General features: G+C 30.2%; 1 protein-coding gene across 1 annotated transcript in view; it reads left to right on the top strand.

Moving 5' to 3' along the window:
* LOC143225136 (neuroglian-like) overlaps window positions 1-14,058 on the top strand; it is a 42,578-nt gene that overhangs the window by 9,015 nt on the left and 19,505 nt on the right. Inside the window, exons 5-9 of the mRNA XM_076453997.1 lie at window positions 1,131-1,412; window positions 4,774-4,961; window positions 5,551-5,730; window positions 9,408-9,645; window positions 10,576-10,694. Of these exons, the coding sequence (XP_076310112.1) occupies window positions 1,131-1,412; window positions 4,774-4,961; window positions 5,551-5,730; window positions 9,408-9,645; window positions 10,576-10,694 (1,007 nt within the window). The remainder of the gene's footprint in view (window positions 1-1,130; window positions 1,413-4,773; window positions 4,962-5,550; window positions 5,731-9,407; window positions 9,646-10,575; window positions 10,695-14,058) is intronic.

Here is a 14,058-nt window from a genome sequence, read left to right as displayed (position 1 = left end):
ACTGACATGACCAGTGTTGTGAAAAAGTAAGTAAAATGTCATTAACACATCTTCTATATAATACTGGTTTGTAATAGAGAGAGAATTTATCCAGCCACTAACATTTATAGCACCAGAAAAAACAAAAGAAAAAATAAGAATTAGACCTATGGATGATCCCACTGCCACACCATCTACCTAATCTTAAAAGCTGTTTATTAAATATGAAGTGATTGTCCCCGAACTCCAATTTAAGAAGACATTTGAATTTTTATTGGTTAAAATTAGAGTACAGGACATCTGGTTTAGAATAATTAGTTAATAATTATTTAGGTTGTTAGTGAATAAGGACTGAATATTAAACCTAACTGTATCAAATTAGTCTGCTTTAGGAAACTTCAGTATCCCTATAGGAAAGACAGGAGAGTCTTTAAAAGTAAATCTGTTCTCAGTTAGTTAGTTTTGTACAAGATATTAAGCAAGTTTGTAGGCATGGGAACAAAGAGTAGAGAAAAAAGGTCTAAGTTGTTTATTTTTAGTAGTTCATGTATCAGATTGGAATAGGAACCTGTTGGATGAAGTTTCGTAAAAGTGTTATGAGAGATAAGTTTGCAATTTTTAAATATCTTGAAGTTCATTGGAGCTTTTCCTCAAGTGAGGTTAAGCCACTTAAAGGATTTAAACTTTGTTCTGTAATTTTTACCCTCTAATTAAGTTGCTTTTGATACTTGAATCAACATTTATTCAAAGCTTGTTTAAAAACAAAAACACTGCCCATCCTTATGTACCTATAAATCATATATAAATACATTTATGGTAACTAAAAACTACCTATATTGGTAAAACCAAACTTCATCTACAATTATGCACACCTTAGTATATAGGAACATTAGCCAAAAATAGATATAAGCTAACTGAAAAGACAGTTAGAAAAAGATTCATATCCACTTTTTTGAAGAGTTTTCCTTTCTGATCCCTGGAACAACATATTATAAACTCTTTATTAAAGAAATCCTCACCATTTTTATTAATCATCCAGCATTATAACATCTGAAATTAGCTGTAAATATTAGAATACTTTTAAAAAACAACTATAATTTGTTCGGTTTGTTTCTATTGATGATTTTTAACTCACTTGTGTTTTTTTCTAGCTAAAACCAAGATCACATTAGCACCTGAGAATGTTGAAGTTAGCATTAACAAGAAGGCAGTGCTTCACTGTGAAGCTGAAGCTGATCCCACTTTACCTTTGACTATCAAGTGGCATTTTAATGGAGAGCCTATAGACTATCATCTAGATACCCGCCTAATACAGACAGAAGATCAGTCTTTTGTTATCAACATGGCTAAAGACAGTGACTCTGGAATTTACACATGTATTGCTGAAACTTTCATAGATAAAGACTCTGCATGGGCAAATTTGATTGTTCAAAGTAAGGAAAGAAAGTTTCGACAAATATCATTATGTTATGATGGTTTCTAAGTATACTCAAATATGTTGTCTAAAAACTAAATCTTGTAGAAATAGATAGATATGAGTGTTAAACTACTTTTTACTGCTGAATTTGATTGTGTTAGGAACATTAATGTTCTAATACTGGGTAATTCCATGTCAAATCATCCAGATTTTGGAAACTATTCCAGGTGACCCCTTTAAATGCCTTGATAAAATTCACGTGTGCTCATTTACCCATATAATGAAAAACTACCAAAGATTAGATCAATATCTCTAACAGTTTCTGATTTACAGCCCTGTAAAATTTAATTAATTTTTTTTATTTTTGGCAAATCAATTTCAGGCAAATTTGGCTGCTTAAAGCTGCAAGAGCAATGGTGGTAGAAGGCTGAAATTTGCTACACTGACTGAATTAATCTCACAGAATTCAAAAATGGTCTCAAACCAAGTTTATCTCTCTTAGGATTTGCATAGTGAGACTGTAAAATCACCTGAAAACCCAAAATCGTAAAAAACATTGGTTTATTTATTAAGCCATAGCTCTAAGACTTAATATGATACAAAGCTGAATTTTGTTTTCAAATTTCCTATAACATATCAGTTGATAAATCAACAATTGTTGTAATTAAAAGTCTATTAGATCTCCTGTAAAAACATTTAGTTCCATGCAACTTTTTATGATTTAGCTAAAAATAGCCCTACTTCAGGTCACAGTTTGACCATGTCACCAGTTATTCAGGCTTTTCAGATTTTTACCATATATTCTTACATCTCTGAATATGATCTACAAAAAAAAATCAGGATGGTTTTCAATCTACTTTTTGAGTTATAATTTTTTAAAGTATCTTCTTACCATAAGTTGTTTACTTGAAAAAAAAAACAACTTCAATTCAGGTGTGTTACTGTGTGCAAATATATCCATACAATTTTGAAAAATACCTGTCAGAAGTTTATGAATCCCACTGAAATATTCTAACCAGCCTTTCACAATGTTCAATAATGAAGTTGTAAGAAACAAGAAAGAATTAATTCATTTCCGAACAAGTTTATTGGCATAACTAGTTTGATCACATAGCAATGCAAATATATTGTGTATCCATTACAGTTATGCAGATATGGCTGAGTTTAAGATTCATAATATAATAAATACAAAGGTAAATCAGACACAAAAAGCACAGTGCTACAACAGGGGATAACTGAGAAAGATTATAGTCACACTAAACTGCAATAATCGTGACAGTGAAATGCTTCAAACATTGCTTTGGCGATAAATTAGCCTTAACAACATCAAATAAGCATTGTTTTGTTCAGACAGCTTGAATAAATTTCTGAAATTCGAGTTTGATTATGTTGAAGTCACTTTCACTTAGAACATAGTGGCGAGCACTACTGCCTTGCATGGTAGGTGCACTTATCAGATAAAGAATATGTTGGAAAGGAATCCAGCTTTCATTTTAAAGGACCTTGCAGGCCATGAGAACAGTTCGTTTCTTGATTTCTTCATAAATGACACCAACATATCAGAATGTTCATCTCATCTATCTTTTATGTTTCCCACATACCAATTCATGATCGTATATGCATGCCACATATTTCCCTGGCTGATAATTGTCATTGCTATCATTAGACCCTATTTGAGCTGCTGCAGCATCACTTTCACTGCTACTACCAACAGTTACAACTGTGTACACATCATCATCTGATAGCCTTCTGATACAATTTGTTGGTAGAATAAAGCTATGATGTGACCTAATACCTGTCACAGTTTTGTGTTTTTACATACTGCTCAAGTAGATCAAACTTTACACAATTCTGCAGGACTGATTCCTGATTAACAAGAGAGAACTAAATGCCCTGAATGTGGTCCTTTGGCCAATGGTACATATCAGAGACACTTAAAATTTGATAATTTATTATTTTTCACAACCTTGATTTTTTTTTTGAAGATCATGTTCAGAGATGTAAGAATATATGGTAAAGGCTGATTAGAATATTTCAATGGGATTAATAAATTATTTCAAAATTGTATGGATATATTTGCACACAGTAACACACCTGAAGTGTTTTTTTTTTTAAGTAAACAACGTATGGTTAGAAGATACTTTAAAAATTTATAACTCAAAAAGTAAGTTGAAAACCATCCTGATTTTTTTATTTTTTGTAGATCATATTCAGAGATGTAAGAATATATGGTAAAAATCTGAAAAGGTTAAATAACTGGTGACATGGTCAAACTGTGGCCTAAGTAGGGCTATTTTTAGCTAAATCATAAAAAGTTGCATGCAACAAAATTTTTTTACAGGAGATCTAACAGACTTTTAATTACAACAATTGCTGATTTATCAACTGATATGTTATAGGAAATTTGAAAACAAAATTCAGCTTTGTATCATATTAAGCCTTAGAGCTATGGCTTATTAAATAAACCAATGTTTTTTACAATTTTGGGTTTTCAGGTGATTTTACAGTCTCACTATGCAAATCCTAAAAGAGATAAACTTGGTTTGAGATCATTTTTGAATTCTGTGAGATTAATTCAGTCAGTGTAGCAAATTTCAGCCTTCTACCACCATTACTCTTGCAGCTTTAAGCAGCCAAATTTGCCTGAAATGAATTTGCCAAAAATAAAAAAAAAATTAATTAAAGTTTACAGGACTGTAAATCAGAAACTATTAGAGATATTGATCTAATCTTTGGTAATTTTTCATTATATGGGTAGATGAGCATATGTGAATTTTTTCAAGGCATTCTGTGGGGGTCACCTGCAGCCCCCTGGATGATTTGACATGGAATGACCCTACTATATTGTAACAAAATTGTTTGTTATTATTGTTCATGAAATGCAGTTATCAGCATTAGTTTTGTCTATCAGTTTATAAATGTAATTGCATATTTTTATATTTGAAACAAAAGACATTCTGTATTAAATTATTTACCTTTTTAACATTTGACTTGTTGGTAGCAAGTATTCTGAAAAATTTTCCATATGATTGTTTCTCACATATAGATGTTATAGAATATTTATTGTTCACACAATGTCAATTAGCTCCTTAGACTTTCTGATAGTCTTTGCAACAAAATGTTTGCAAGGTTCTTAAGCCTTGACCTACAACTATTTTTATTAACTACCTCATAGGGTTACAGAAGCTAGCTAACAATCTGTAATATCTTATTTAAAATGAAACTGTCTGTTGACTTACTGATATGATTTCACAAGCCAAGTAGAGTCTGTTGTGTTTGAAAATGTTTAAGAATATTTAACCCACTAAAGGAAATAATCATTGACTACGAAATATTACCTCTGTTTCTTATTCTTGTATAATTTTATTTCTATTTAGATGTACCTGAACCTCCAGTTTTCAAAGAAGTCAAGTGTGAAGTTCATGTGGCTGATATTCAGTGGGAACCAAGGGGAAATGGTCATGCACCTATCCTAGGATATAATATTCAATACAATACTAGTTTTAACCCTAATGTGTGGGAAAATTCTTTTTTGAATGTGCCACCCACAGACACTCATTTTAAGGTGAGTTTATTACAGAACCAACGTTCATTATCAACTTGAACCATTAAAAATTTTAATTCTTAATGAAGCTAAACAGGTGATGGAATATGCATTGAATGTGTTATCTATATCATTTGATTAGAGTATACATTTTATAGCCAAAATAGAATATTACTACTTGAAAAAAATGCAGATTCAAATGTATAAATGCCTTGCCTTTATATTATGTATAAAAATTTGCATTTCTTATACAATAACTACATTTTATTTTATATTATTTGAAAATATTTTAAACCTCCAAATAAAGATTTACTATTCTTTTTATTTATTTTCTTTTTTACTTTTTTTTCCAAGTACAGCAGTTACAACTATCTTTATTTGTATGTTTTTTGTAAAGTGAGATTACACTGTATTTGTTAAGAAACAATTCACTGAATTAATATTCTTCCTTTATACTGTAAAATACATACGTAGTCTATGTTTATTCACTGTGTACTTTTAAGTAACTCTGAGTAGTTTCAAAAGTATGTCTAATTGATTCATACTCTAAACATACATGTAGTTTACAGTAAAGCAACTTTAAAATTAATTGTTTGACTGAATATTTCAGGTACTTATGTCCCCATGGACTAACTACACTTTCAGAGTGGTTGCATTCAACAAGATTGGTTCCAGCCAACCAAGTGAACATTCCAAACAGTGCTCCACACCACTTGATACCCCTCATAAGCATCCAAGTAATGTTAAGGGTGAAGGAACAAATCCAGATAATATTGTTATATCATGGAAGGTATGCTCACAGGATCGTTTAATTGTTCTTAACCTAATGTTTCTGAGAAAAGTACATGTTTTTAGAACTTCTATACATTTATATATATAATGATTCTCTGTTAATTCTTGTCCTATTGAAATGCATGTAAAATGAAACTAGGTTCTAAATCACTGTAAAATTAAATATTCATTGTAGTTTATCATCACAAATAAATATAATAAAGATTACAATTTAAAGTTCTGTGAATTAATTGAAAATACATTTTTGAACTTTTATCTTTCCAGTTCAAAAGAAAATTTAATAAAGCAACAGGAAAATTTTTTATCTCTGAAGCTTTTGAAAGTTATAGATCTATATAAAAAACAAAGATGTTTTGCTTTCAAATACTTTTATGAATGTATGAAAATAATGTGATTTTGTTAATAGTTAAACTGTACGTAAATACATTTTTAATTGTTTTTATACATAAATACAAAGATCTATTTCTCTCATGAACAGGAAATAATATTTATATTTTGAAAATTTTGGTAATTAACCTAATGCTGCAAATATTTCGCTTGAAATATGGTAATTTTATTGATTTTCATTGTTCACAAATACCTTGTTTTATTAAAGAATGTCTGGTATGGCCAGGAGATTAGGGTGCAGGACTCACAACCAGAAGATTTCAGGTTCAAATTCTCATCACACCAAACATTCTCAGTCTTTCAGCCTTGTAGGTGTTTTAATGTTATGGTCTATCCCACTGTTCATTGGTATCCCAAGAGTTGGCAGTGGGTGGTGATGACTAACTGCCTTTCCTCTTGTCTTACATTGCTAAATTAGGAATGGCTAGTGCAGATAGCCCCTGTGTAGCTTTGCAGAAAATTCAAAATGAACAAAAATGAACTTTATTAAAGATTGTGTTATGCAACATAATGAAAACGTTGCTTTAACTTTGTATTATTTTTCAACATGGTTTTAAGCAGAGGTTAATTTGTTTTGAGTTCTAAAATGAAAACTTTGTGTCGGCTATTTTCTTTCTTCTTCAGTGTTCTGAATATATGAGAATTATCACAAAAATATTATCTTCTTGTGATTTGATATTTTCAAGCTGAATGTCAACTTTTATAGCACATAGGGTAAATTACCTGACCTCCCAGGGTAGAAGCACATCAACAGTTTAGGCACTCTTATCACCTATATGGTAGCTCTTAATCAAATAGCAGGATTGATTATGTTTCTTATAAGTTACCCACTGCTAAAAGTGTTGAGCATGTTCAGTAACATATTTTTGGCTCAAATATCGGATCTATTTAGCTGCAACCTGGCACACTAATTGCTAGGCTATGCCCAATCCATATATTATTCTGTAGTATGTTCAGTACAAAGAGTGAATGTGAGTTAGGGCTTTCATATTATCTTCTGTCGTCTTTAGTGTGCTGAATGATCTTCATAGTCACATGTTCAGTTAAACAATCACACCAGAGATGTATTTTGCAAGAACTGAAATTGTTCATTTCTTTAATTTTTTCTTCAACAAAATGTGAATTTTCATTAAAAACAAAACAATATAGAGGTCTAATCAATTCTTTGATACAGTGTTGCTTACAAGATCAAAGGAAATAAATAGAGTATGATTCTTATGATGATAGAATATCAGCAATTGGTTCTTTGTTTCATGTAGATATCTTTAGATGAACCAAATTATGTTATCTGTTGTTAAGTTCAAACACCAATAACAGACTCTAAAATGTCAAACACTGGATAAGTTTTTGCCAACTTGGTGAAGTACTCAATGAAACTAGCACATACCTATTATCTTTTGCACTTTTTCCATAAGAGCACTGTATCTAGAATGATTTTCTGTAAACAGCCTACAACCTTCTATTGGAATGTTTGTTTTTCATGATACACAAATGTCAGTTTTCTAGAGCCTGCAGTTCTTTACAGTAGGTGTCTGTGATTTGTTTTCAATAAATATCAACAATAAATGGACAGCACACAGTTCACTTGTTTTAAGATAATACACTGCTGGCCAAAATCTTAAGGCCAATGAACATAAAGAACAAATATGCATTGTTAGACTCAACCACTTATTTGAGTAGAGCTTCTAGAGATGAAAATAAGAAAAGGGAAAATAAAAATAAAAAACTTTTAGCATTTAATAGGGAAAATGTGAACACTTCACATTGTTGTATTGCAAATAGCACCTGAGCTATGTCTGAGACATTCATTTCCTCTTTTCAGAGTTCCTGCTTAGTCACTCCTGGTAACCATCTACAGATAAAATTACCACTGCATGTTCCATTTCATTGTTACTTCTGCTTCAATAGCTTTGGCTGTTGCATGGTGTCCAGGATTCAGACATACTTTTGTCAGTTGGCAAAATAATTCACTAACATTTCTCTGCTGCTTACCAGAATGATAACCTGCAATTAAGCTGTACTTTTACAGCTTCATCATTGAATGTGCAATCATAACTTCCATGTTCATGAACCATTTCATTGATTCAAGGTCATTTTGAGTATTGAACATCTACCACAGTTAGTGGTGGTAATTTTTGAAAAATACTACATCTGCAAGCAGTCCTTTCTTTGTCATTTAAGAACTATTAATGCAGAGCTAGAATAATAAATTACATGTTTCAATCTCTTCTATATTTGTAACAAAACTTCTTCATTGCTTCATTTAACTGATATCAATATCCAAGATTAATGTACTTGTTTAGTATAGATGAACTCCAGTCTTTTAACATAAATATGTTTTACAGACTGAAATTCTTGCTCATATTAATGCAACTCAAGAATACCTGAAAAAAATTCTTTATTTCAGGAGATGGCTCTTAGTAGCCTTTTCTGCATTGTCAAACTATGTCCACAGTTGAACTGCTGGTTTCTCTTCTCCACTTGTAGTGGTCTCACTACAGTGATTACAGTCTAAAATCTGTACAGTAGTAAGATGGTCAAACAGAATAAAAAACAGCTTATTGAAGATAAAATCTGCAAAAAACAGTTCTGGTTATAACACGACAGTGGAAACTCAGCTGTTACATTCAGGTTTAACAGGTAAATGCAAAGTATTAAAATAACGAGAGTGTTGAAAATATTTGTTTCCAAACAAACAAAATGAACACAGACTGCAAAGATAGGTTAAAACACAAAAATGGGAATGTATTTCCTACACATAAAACAAACCTACCTGGCTGGTCTCTTAGCTGTTTCAAACATTCTGGTTGTTGGAAGTACCTCATAAAGACAGTTTAATATTACGTACATCATTGATTATTTCCACAATTCATATTGAAGAGAAGATTAGCTTCCAAGTCACATAGATTTGTACAAACATCTTGTGTATGACCCATAACTCAACAAACCAATGACAAGTATCATTCTGAAACTGTTATAAGCTCAATAAAATTGTACTGTAACCTTAGCCCAAGGTTATGATTAATACAAGTTTAAGACCTTTCTTTCTTATGAAAGAAAGTTAAAAATCTAGAAGTTTTCAAATTTGACACATGTATACAATTTTCTATTGTGTTCAATGTGCTACATCCACAGAAGTTAAATTGTTTTCTTTGTTTTAAATCATTTTTAAACTGTTAATTTAAAAATGAGAATTGTCACCTGCTACAATTTTTTAAAACAATATTTATAAAAATTTTGCTAGAAATTATAATAGTTTAAAGAGTTTTTTGTATATTTATCATTTAGCCTATGCCCAAAATTGAGCACAATGCTCCTGGCCTTTTTTACAAAGTTTTCTGGAAAAGAGATGATATCCCTGATTCTCGTTGGAATGTAGTGACTATTAGGGACTGGAAACAAGAGAGCTTTTTGGTGGATCAACAACCAACTTTCAAACCCTACAAAATAAAGGTTGAAGCACATAATTCCTTGGGTAATGCTAAAATAACAGCTCCAGAAGTTATTGGCTACTCTGGAGAAGATGGTTAGTTTATTTCCCTTTTTATTGTAAACTGTAAAATTAAAATATTTTAGTCCCCTGAAAAATTTAACCCCTCCTTATTAACATAAAATTTTTATTTCGGTCCTGTTTATTTCCATGTTACTATGTTTTGGTAACTTATAGTGTTAATAGAGTGTTTAGTGTTAATAAAGTTCAAAATTGTTGGTTTATTAAAGTTATAAAATCAGCTCATCCTGATAAGCATGCAGACTAGCAGTAAGCATTTTAACGGTTTAAAAATTTCTTTATAGTGAAGGTAACTGATAAAAAAATAAATTTATTTTTCTCCTTCAGGAACACAGTTTGAAAATCTAATGTTTGTAACATTATTCACTCATCCTTGAATTATATCATTTTATTTAACTTTATGTATTAATATAAACTTTTGACCAGTTGCCTTCCCTCCAGCCTGTCATTTCAAAATTAGGGATAGCTAGTGCAAATACCCCATGCAAAGCTTTGTAAAAAATCTGAAACTAACTTATTAACTAACAATTATGTTTATTCTTGTAAATTTGTAAACACCAGTGTAATACTAATAAGGGTATATTTTGTCTTAAAACTGAAGATTTGGTGAACATATTTTCTGGTGTAAAGTTATACAGTAAGTTGTGAATTCTAGTAAACATTTTGGTATGTGGTTTTTGAATCACATTTTGAATCAATTAATTGCAGTTAGCATCGTGTAGTCAATGGTAGTTAAGTGAAGTAACATAGTTAAAAAAAGTTTTCAAATTAAGCGTCATTTCCAGTAGTTATATATTTTGAAATATTTGTTATCATAATAATATATAATAAAGTATTTGTTTCAATGATACTCCATGCTCCTTAGTATTTAGTATTATATGATATTCTAACTAAAAGGTTTTTGAAACATTCTAAATACACACATTTGTGTATTTTATCCTTTAGTTCCACTTGAAGCTCCTCAGAACTTTCAACTGTTAATGATACTGGATGGTAGAAGAGCAAAGTTTGCTTGGAATGCAGTTTCTTCAACCTCAATAAGAGGACACTTTAAAGGTTACAAAGTAAGAAATCAAATATTCTTGTGTGGTTAATTTTAAATAGCCTATCATCTGTTCTATTAAAGTATCTTTTCAAATTACATTTCACAACAACCATAAGCAATTAGTCAGACAACTATTATAACATACTGTTAATACCTTCACTGCCATGGGCACATATACATGTCCCTTTCCAGGCCATCTGCTACATGCACATTTATGGGCATACTATATAACCTTTGTTTTAATTTTCAAAAATATGACATTAATTAAATGTTCTGGGAAACAGTATACAATAAAACCAATAATTTTATAATTCATTTCATAAAGTGTAGACATTACATATTTATTTACAAGTTTTAGTAATAAATCTTAACCTCAAGATGACCTAGGAAGGTCGTAAAGTTGTTCTCTCCTTATCAGTAAGTGTTAATACCCATACCAGCCATTGTGAGATATAAATGCATGAATAATTATTTTACTTAATATTTTTTATGGTCTGAAAACATAATCATATGTGAAATATTCTAGGCCGTTACCCCTAAAAGAATTTCATGTTGATACAGTTAAATAAAATACAAGTAGTTCTGTATGTATTTGTCTGTGTATATGATAATAAATATGTCAGGAACAACTGTTTCTCTTTAAATGTGGCCATGAAAGAGTTAAACAATCAATATGGAAGTGGCAAACTACTTGGAGACACAAACATCAAAGCTAAAGGTTATGTAATTTTAGTTTATTACACTTCTTCTACCTTGTACATAAATTGTGTTTTAAAACTACTTGTAATGTAGAATATTTCAAAGCTACATTAAACTGCATGCAAAACTCAACTTTCTCACAAATTATTATTGCTTTTACTTCTCTTCTTTTTCTGTTTCCACTAAAGAAAGTTTGTGATCTGAATGAAATATGTATCAGTATGCAGAATATTCTGAGAATCAATGAGCATGCCAGAACAGATAATGCTTGCAGCAGCTATTTGGGGATGGGCCTGATATTTTGATTAAAAACGACAGAAACCATACTAAATGTATTCTATAACAATTTTTGAAATATCTTTCATCATTTCAAAAATTTCCTAAATTGACCTAGCCAACAGTTCCATATTTTGGTATACATACCCATAAAGTTACCTGGAGACTTTTCTCAGGTTACATGAGAATCTTTGAAAAACATTAAAGAGAAAATAAACCCAATGTTGCAAGCGTGAAGGCCTATTTCTTTGAGTTACTAATGTATACTTACCAACACTCAACTTCACATATTATTGAAACACCCATAAATTATTTCTTTTTATTTACCTTTTTCTATTAATATAAACCACTTTAAATATATTTAAACAAAATTATTTGTGTTATGAATATGTTGTTGGCTCAGAGGTATTACTGGAGGTATGAAGGATGAAAAAGATTGGGAATTATTGCTCCAGAGAATGTACTTTTTCAAGTATGATTACTTTAAATATGGGGCTTTTGTCATAAACATTCTATAGAAGTTATAAATTATGCAAGGTGAGAACAGCCTAATGAATTTACAAAAGATTTTTGGCAAAGAAAAGGAACCAAGAAGAAAATTTTGTACTGTGATTATCTCAGGTTGGTAAAATTCTCTGCTTTATCTTCACATAAATTCAAAGCAGAGAAAAGCTTGAAAAATAAAACTAGAAAGTTTAACTTTTAAGAATATATATAAAAAAAATACATAAGGTAAAATACCTGTAAGTCAGGTGTAGATATAAATACAACATACACAAGTTCCATATGTGTAGAAAAAGCTCATAATATTTCCTATTTCTGAAAAAAGTACATCCCTCAGCAGCTGATGTGTAACATGAGTCCCATTAGCTTTTCTACATTCTATCACTACAAATATAAAAATTACTATGGTGAAATTTTAAGTGTAGTTCAGACTTTAATTATTTACTAGAATCAAATATTTTGTTAAATTGCATTCATATTTGATATATATTTTCAGTTTGCTTCCAGACTAGTTAACATGGCATATTTTGTTTGCTTACAATACTAGTTTTCTCTCTGGCAGTTATGTATTATATGAAGATTGAGGTTTTGATACATTTCAATTAGAATAACTTGTTTTTTCTGTTACCCATAGAAGTGCAGTTTTTATTACTCCAGCAGTATTTTCCAATCACAGCATATAGGGAATTTTTTTTATTGTTTCTTCATATTATATTTAATATAATGAAATGTATCCTAATAAGTGATAGTCCAGATTGGTCACTCCCATGGTCATGGAGTAACCATGCATGTTAGAATTTTCAAGAAAAAAAGGAAAATTTATCCAACTACCTTATCAAAATTAAAGAAAAAGAGCAATTTTGCATTTAAACACTTATTAAAACTTGTTTTCCAAAGAATTATTTTTGCTAACATTTAAATTTATGCATCTGTCAGAACTGTCAGGGATTTTTCAGTTCCTAACCTAATGTACAGTCACAATGTAGTTTGTGACACTTATTACCCCTGACAGAACTTTATTTAAACTAAAAATTATGCCAGATATTTAAGATATTGAATGTGGTAAATGTAAATAAACAAATATTGGTCTTGTTTGGATGCTCTCATCAATATGTCTGACTAATTTTTATAACCATTTGATGTCATAAGATTTTCTCATAGTGCAACAATTGAGATATCCACACATCCTTAAATTTCCTGCCTCAGTATTGTGAATGCTTACTTCACCAAGCAGTGACTATCATATTGAAAAAGTACTAAAAGAGGTTAAGCCCTTTGATTGCACAGTTAAATCCTGTGTGGATTCTTGTAAAGTGTCAGTTAACTTAGAAACATGTTTGGTTTCTCAAATATATGAATCTGGTCCAGTTTAAAAAAAATATTCTTTGATTTATTAATTTTATGAAGTAGGTCTTGTTTTAAAGAATGTTGGTTCACTGAAGTTATGAAACTGGTCTTGTTTTCAAAAAAAATATTCATTGGTTTATTAAAGTTATAAAGCTTGTCTTGTTTTAAAGGATGTTTAATGGTTTATTATGCTTAAAAAACTAGTTTAATCTAGAAAATGTGTTGGTTAGTGATGGTTCCTTAAAAAGGCAGTTTTTTTATCATTAGAATTGGGTTTTATTTTCTTTGTATTTGTTCCAAAGAGTATTCCTTCTCTGAACATTGTTTAGGTTTCTGGATCAATAACTGTGGATTATGAACATAGATGGTGAAGCAATGAACTTCAAACTGTAATTTAGTTTTTTTAAGTATTCTAGAAATACAGTAAAAAACATTTGAAATTTCATCCTTAAAGATCACACATTAAAATAGGGTAGTAAAATTTGTTTATAATTATTAAGTCATAAAAACTATTGTCTGCTGTTTTTAAAATTTGAATAAAAAGTATATATATTACA

Source organism: Tachypleus tridentatus, chromosome 9 (assembly GCF_004210375.1).
Source record: "Tachypleus tridentatus isolate NWPU-2018 chromosome 9, ASM421037v1, whole genome shotgun sequence".
NCBI lineage: Eukaryota > Metazoa > Arthropoda > Merostomata > Xiphosura > Limulidae > Tachypleus > Tachypleus tridentatus.
The sequence above is the reverse complement of the archived record's forward strand: the minus strand, read 5'-3'. Positions and strand labels throughout refer to the sequence as shown.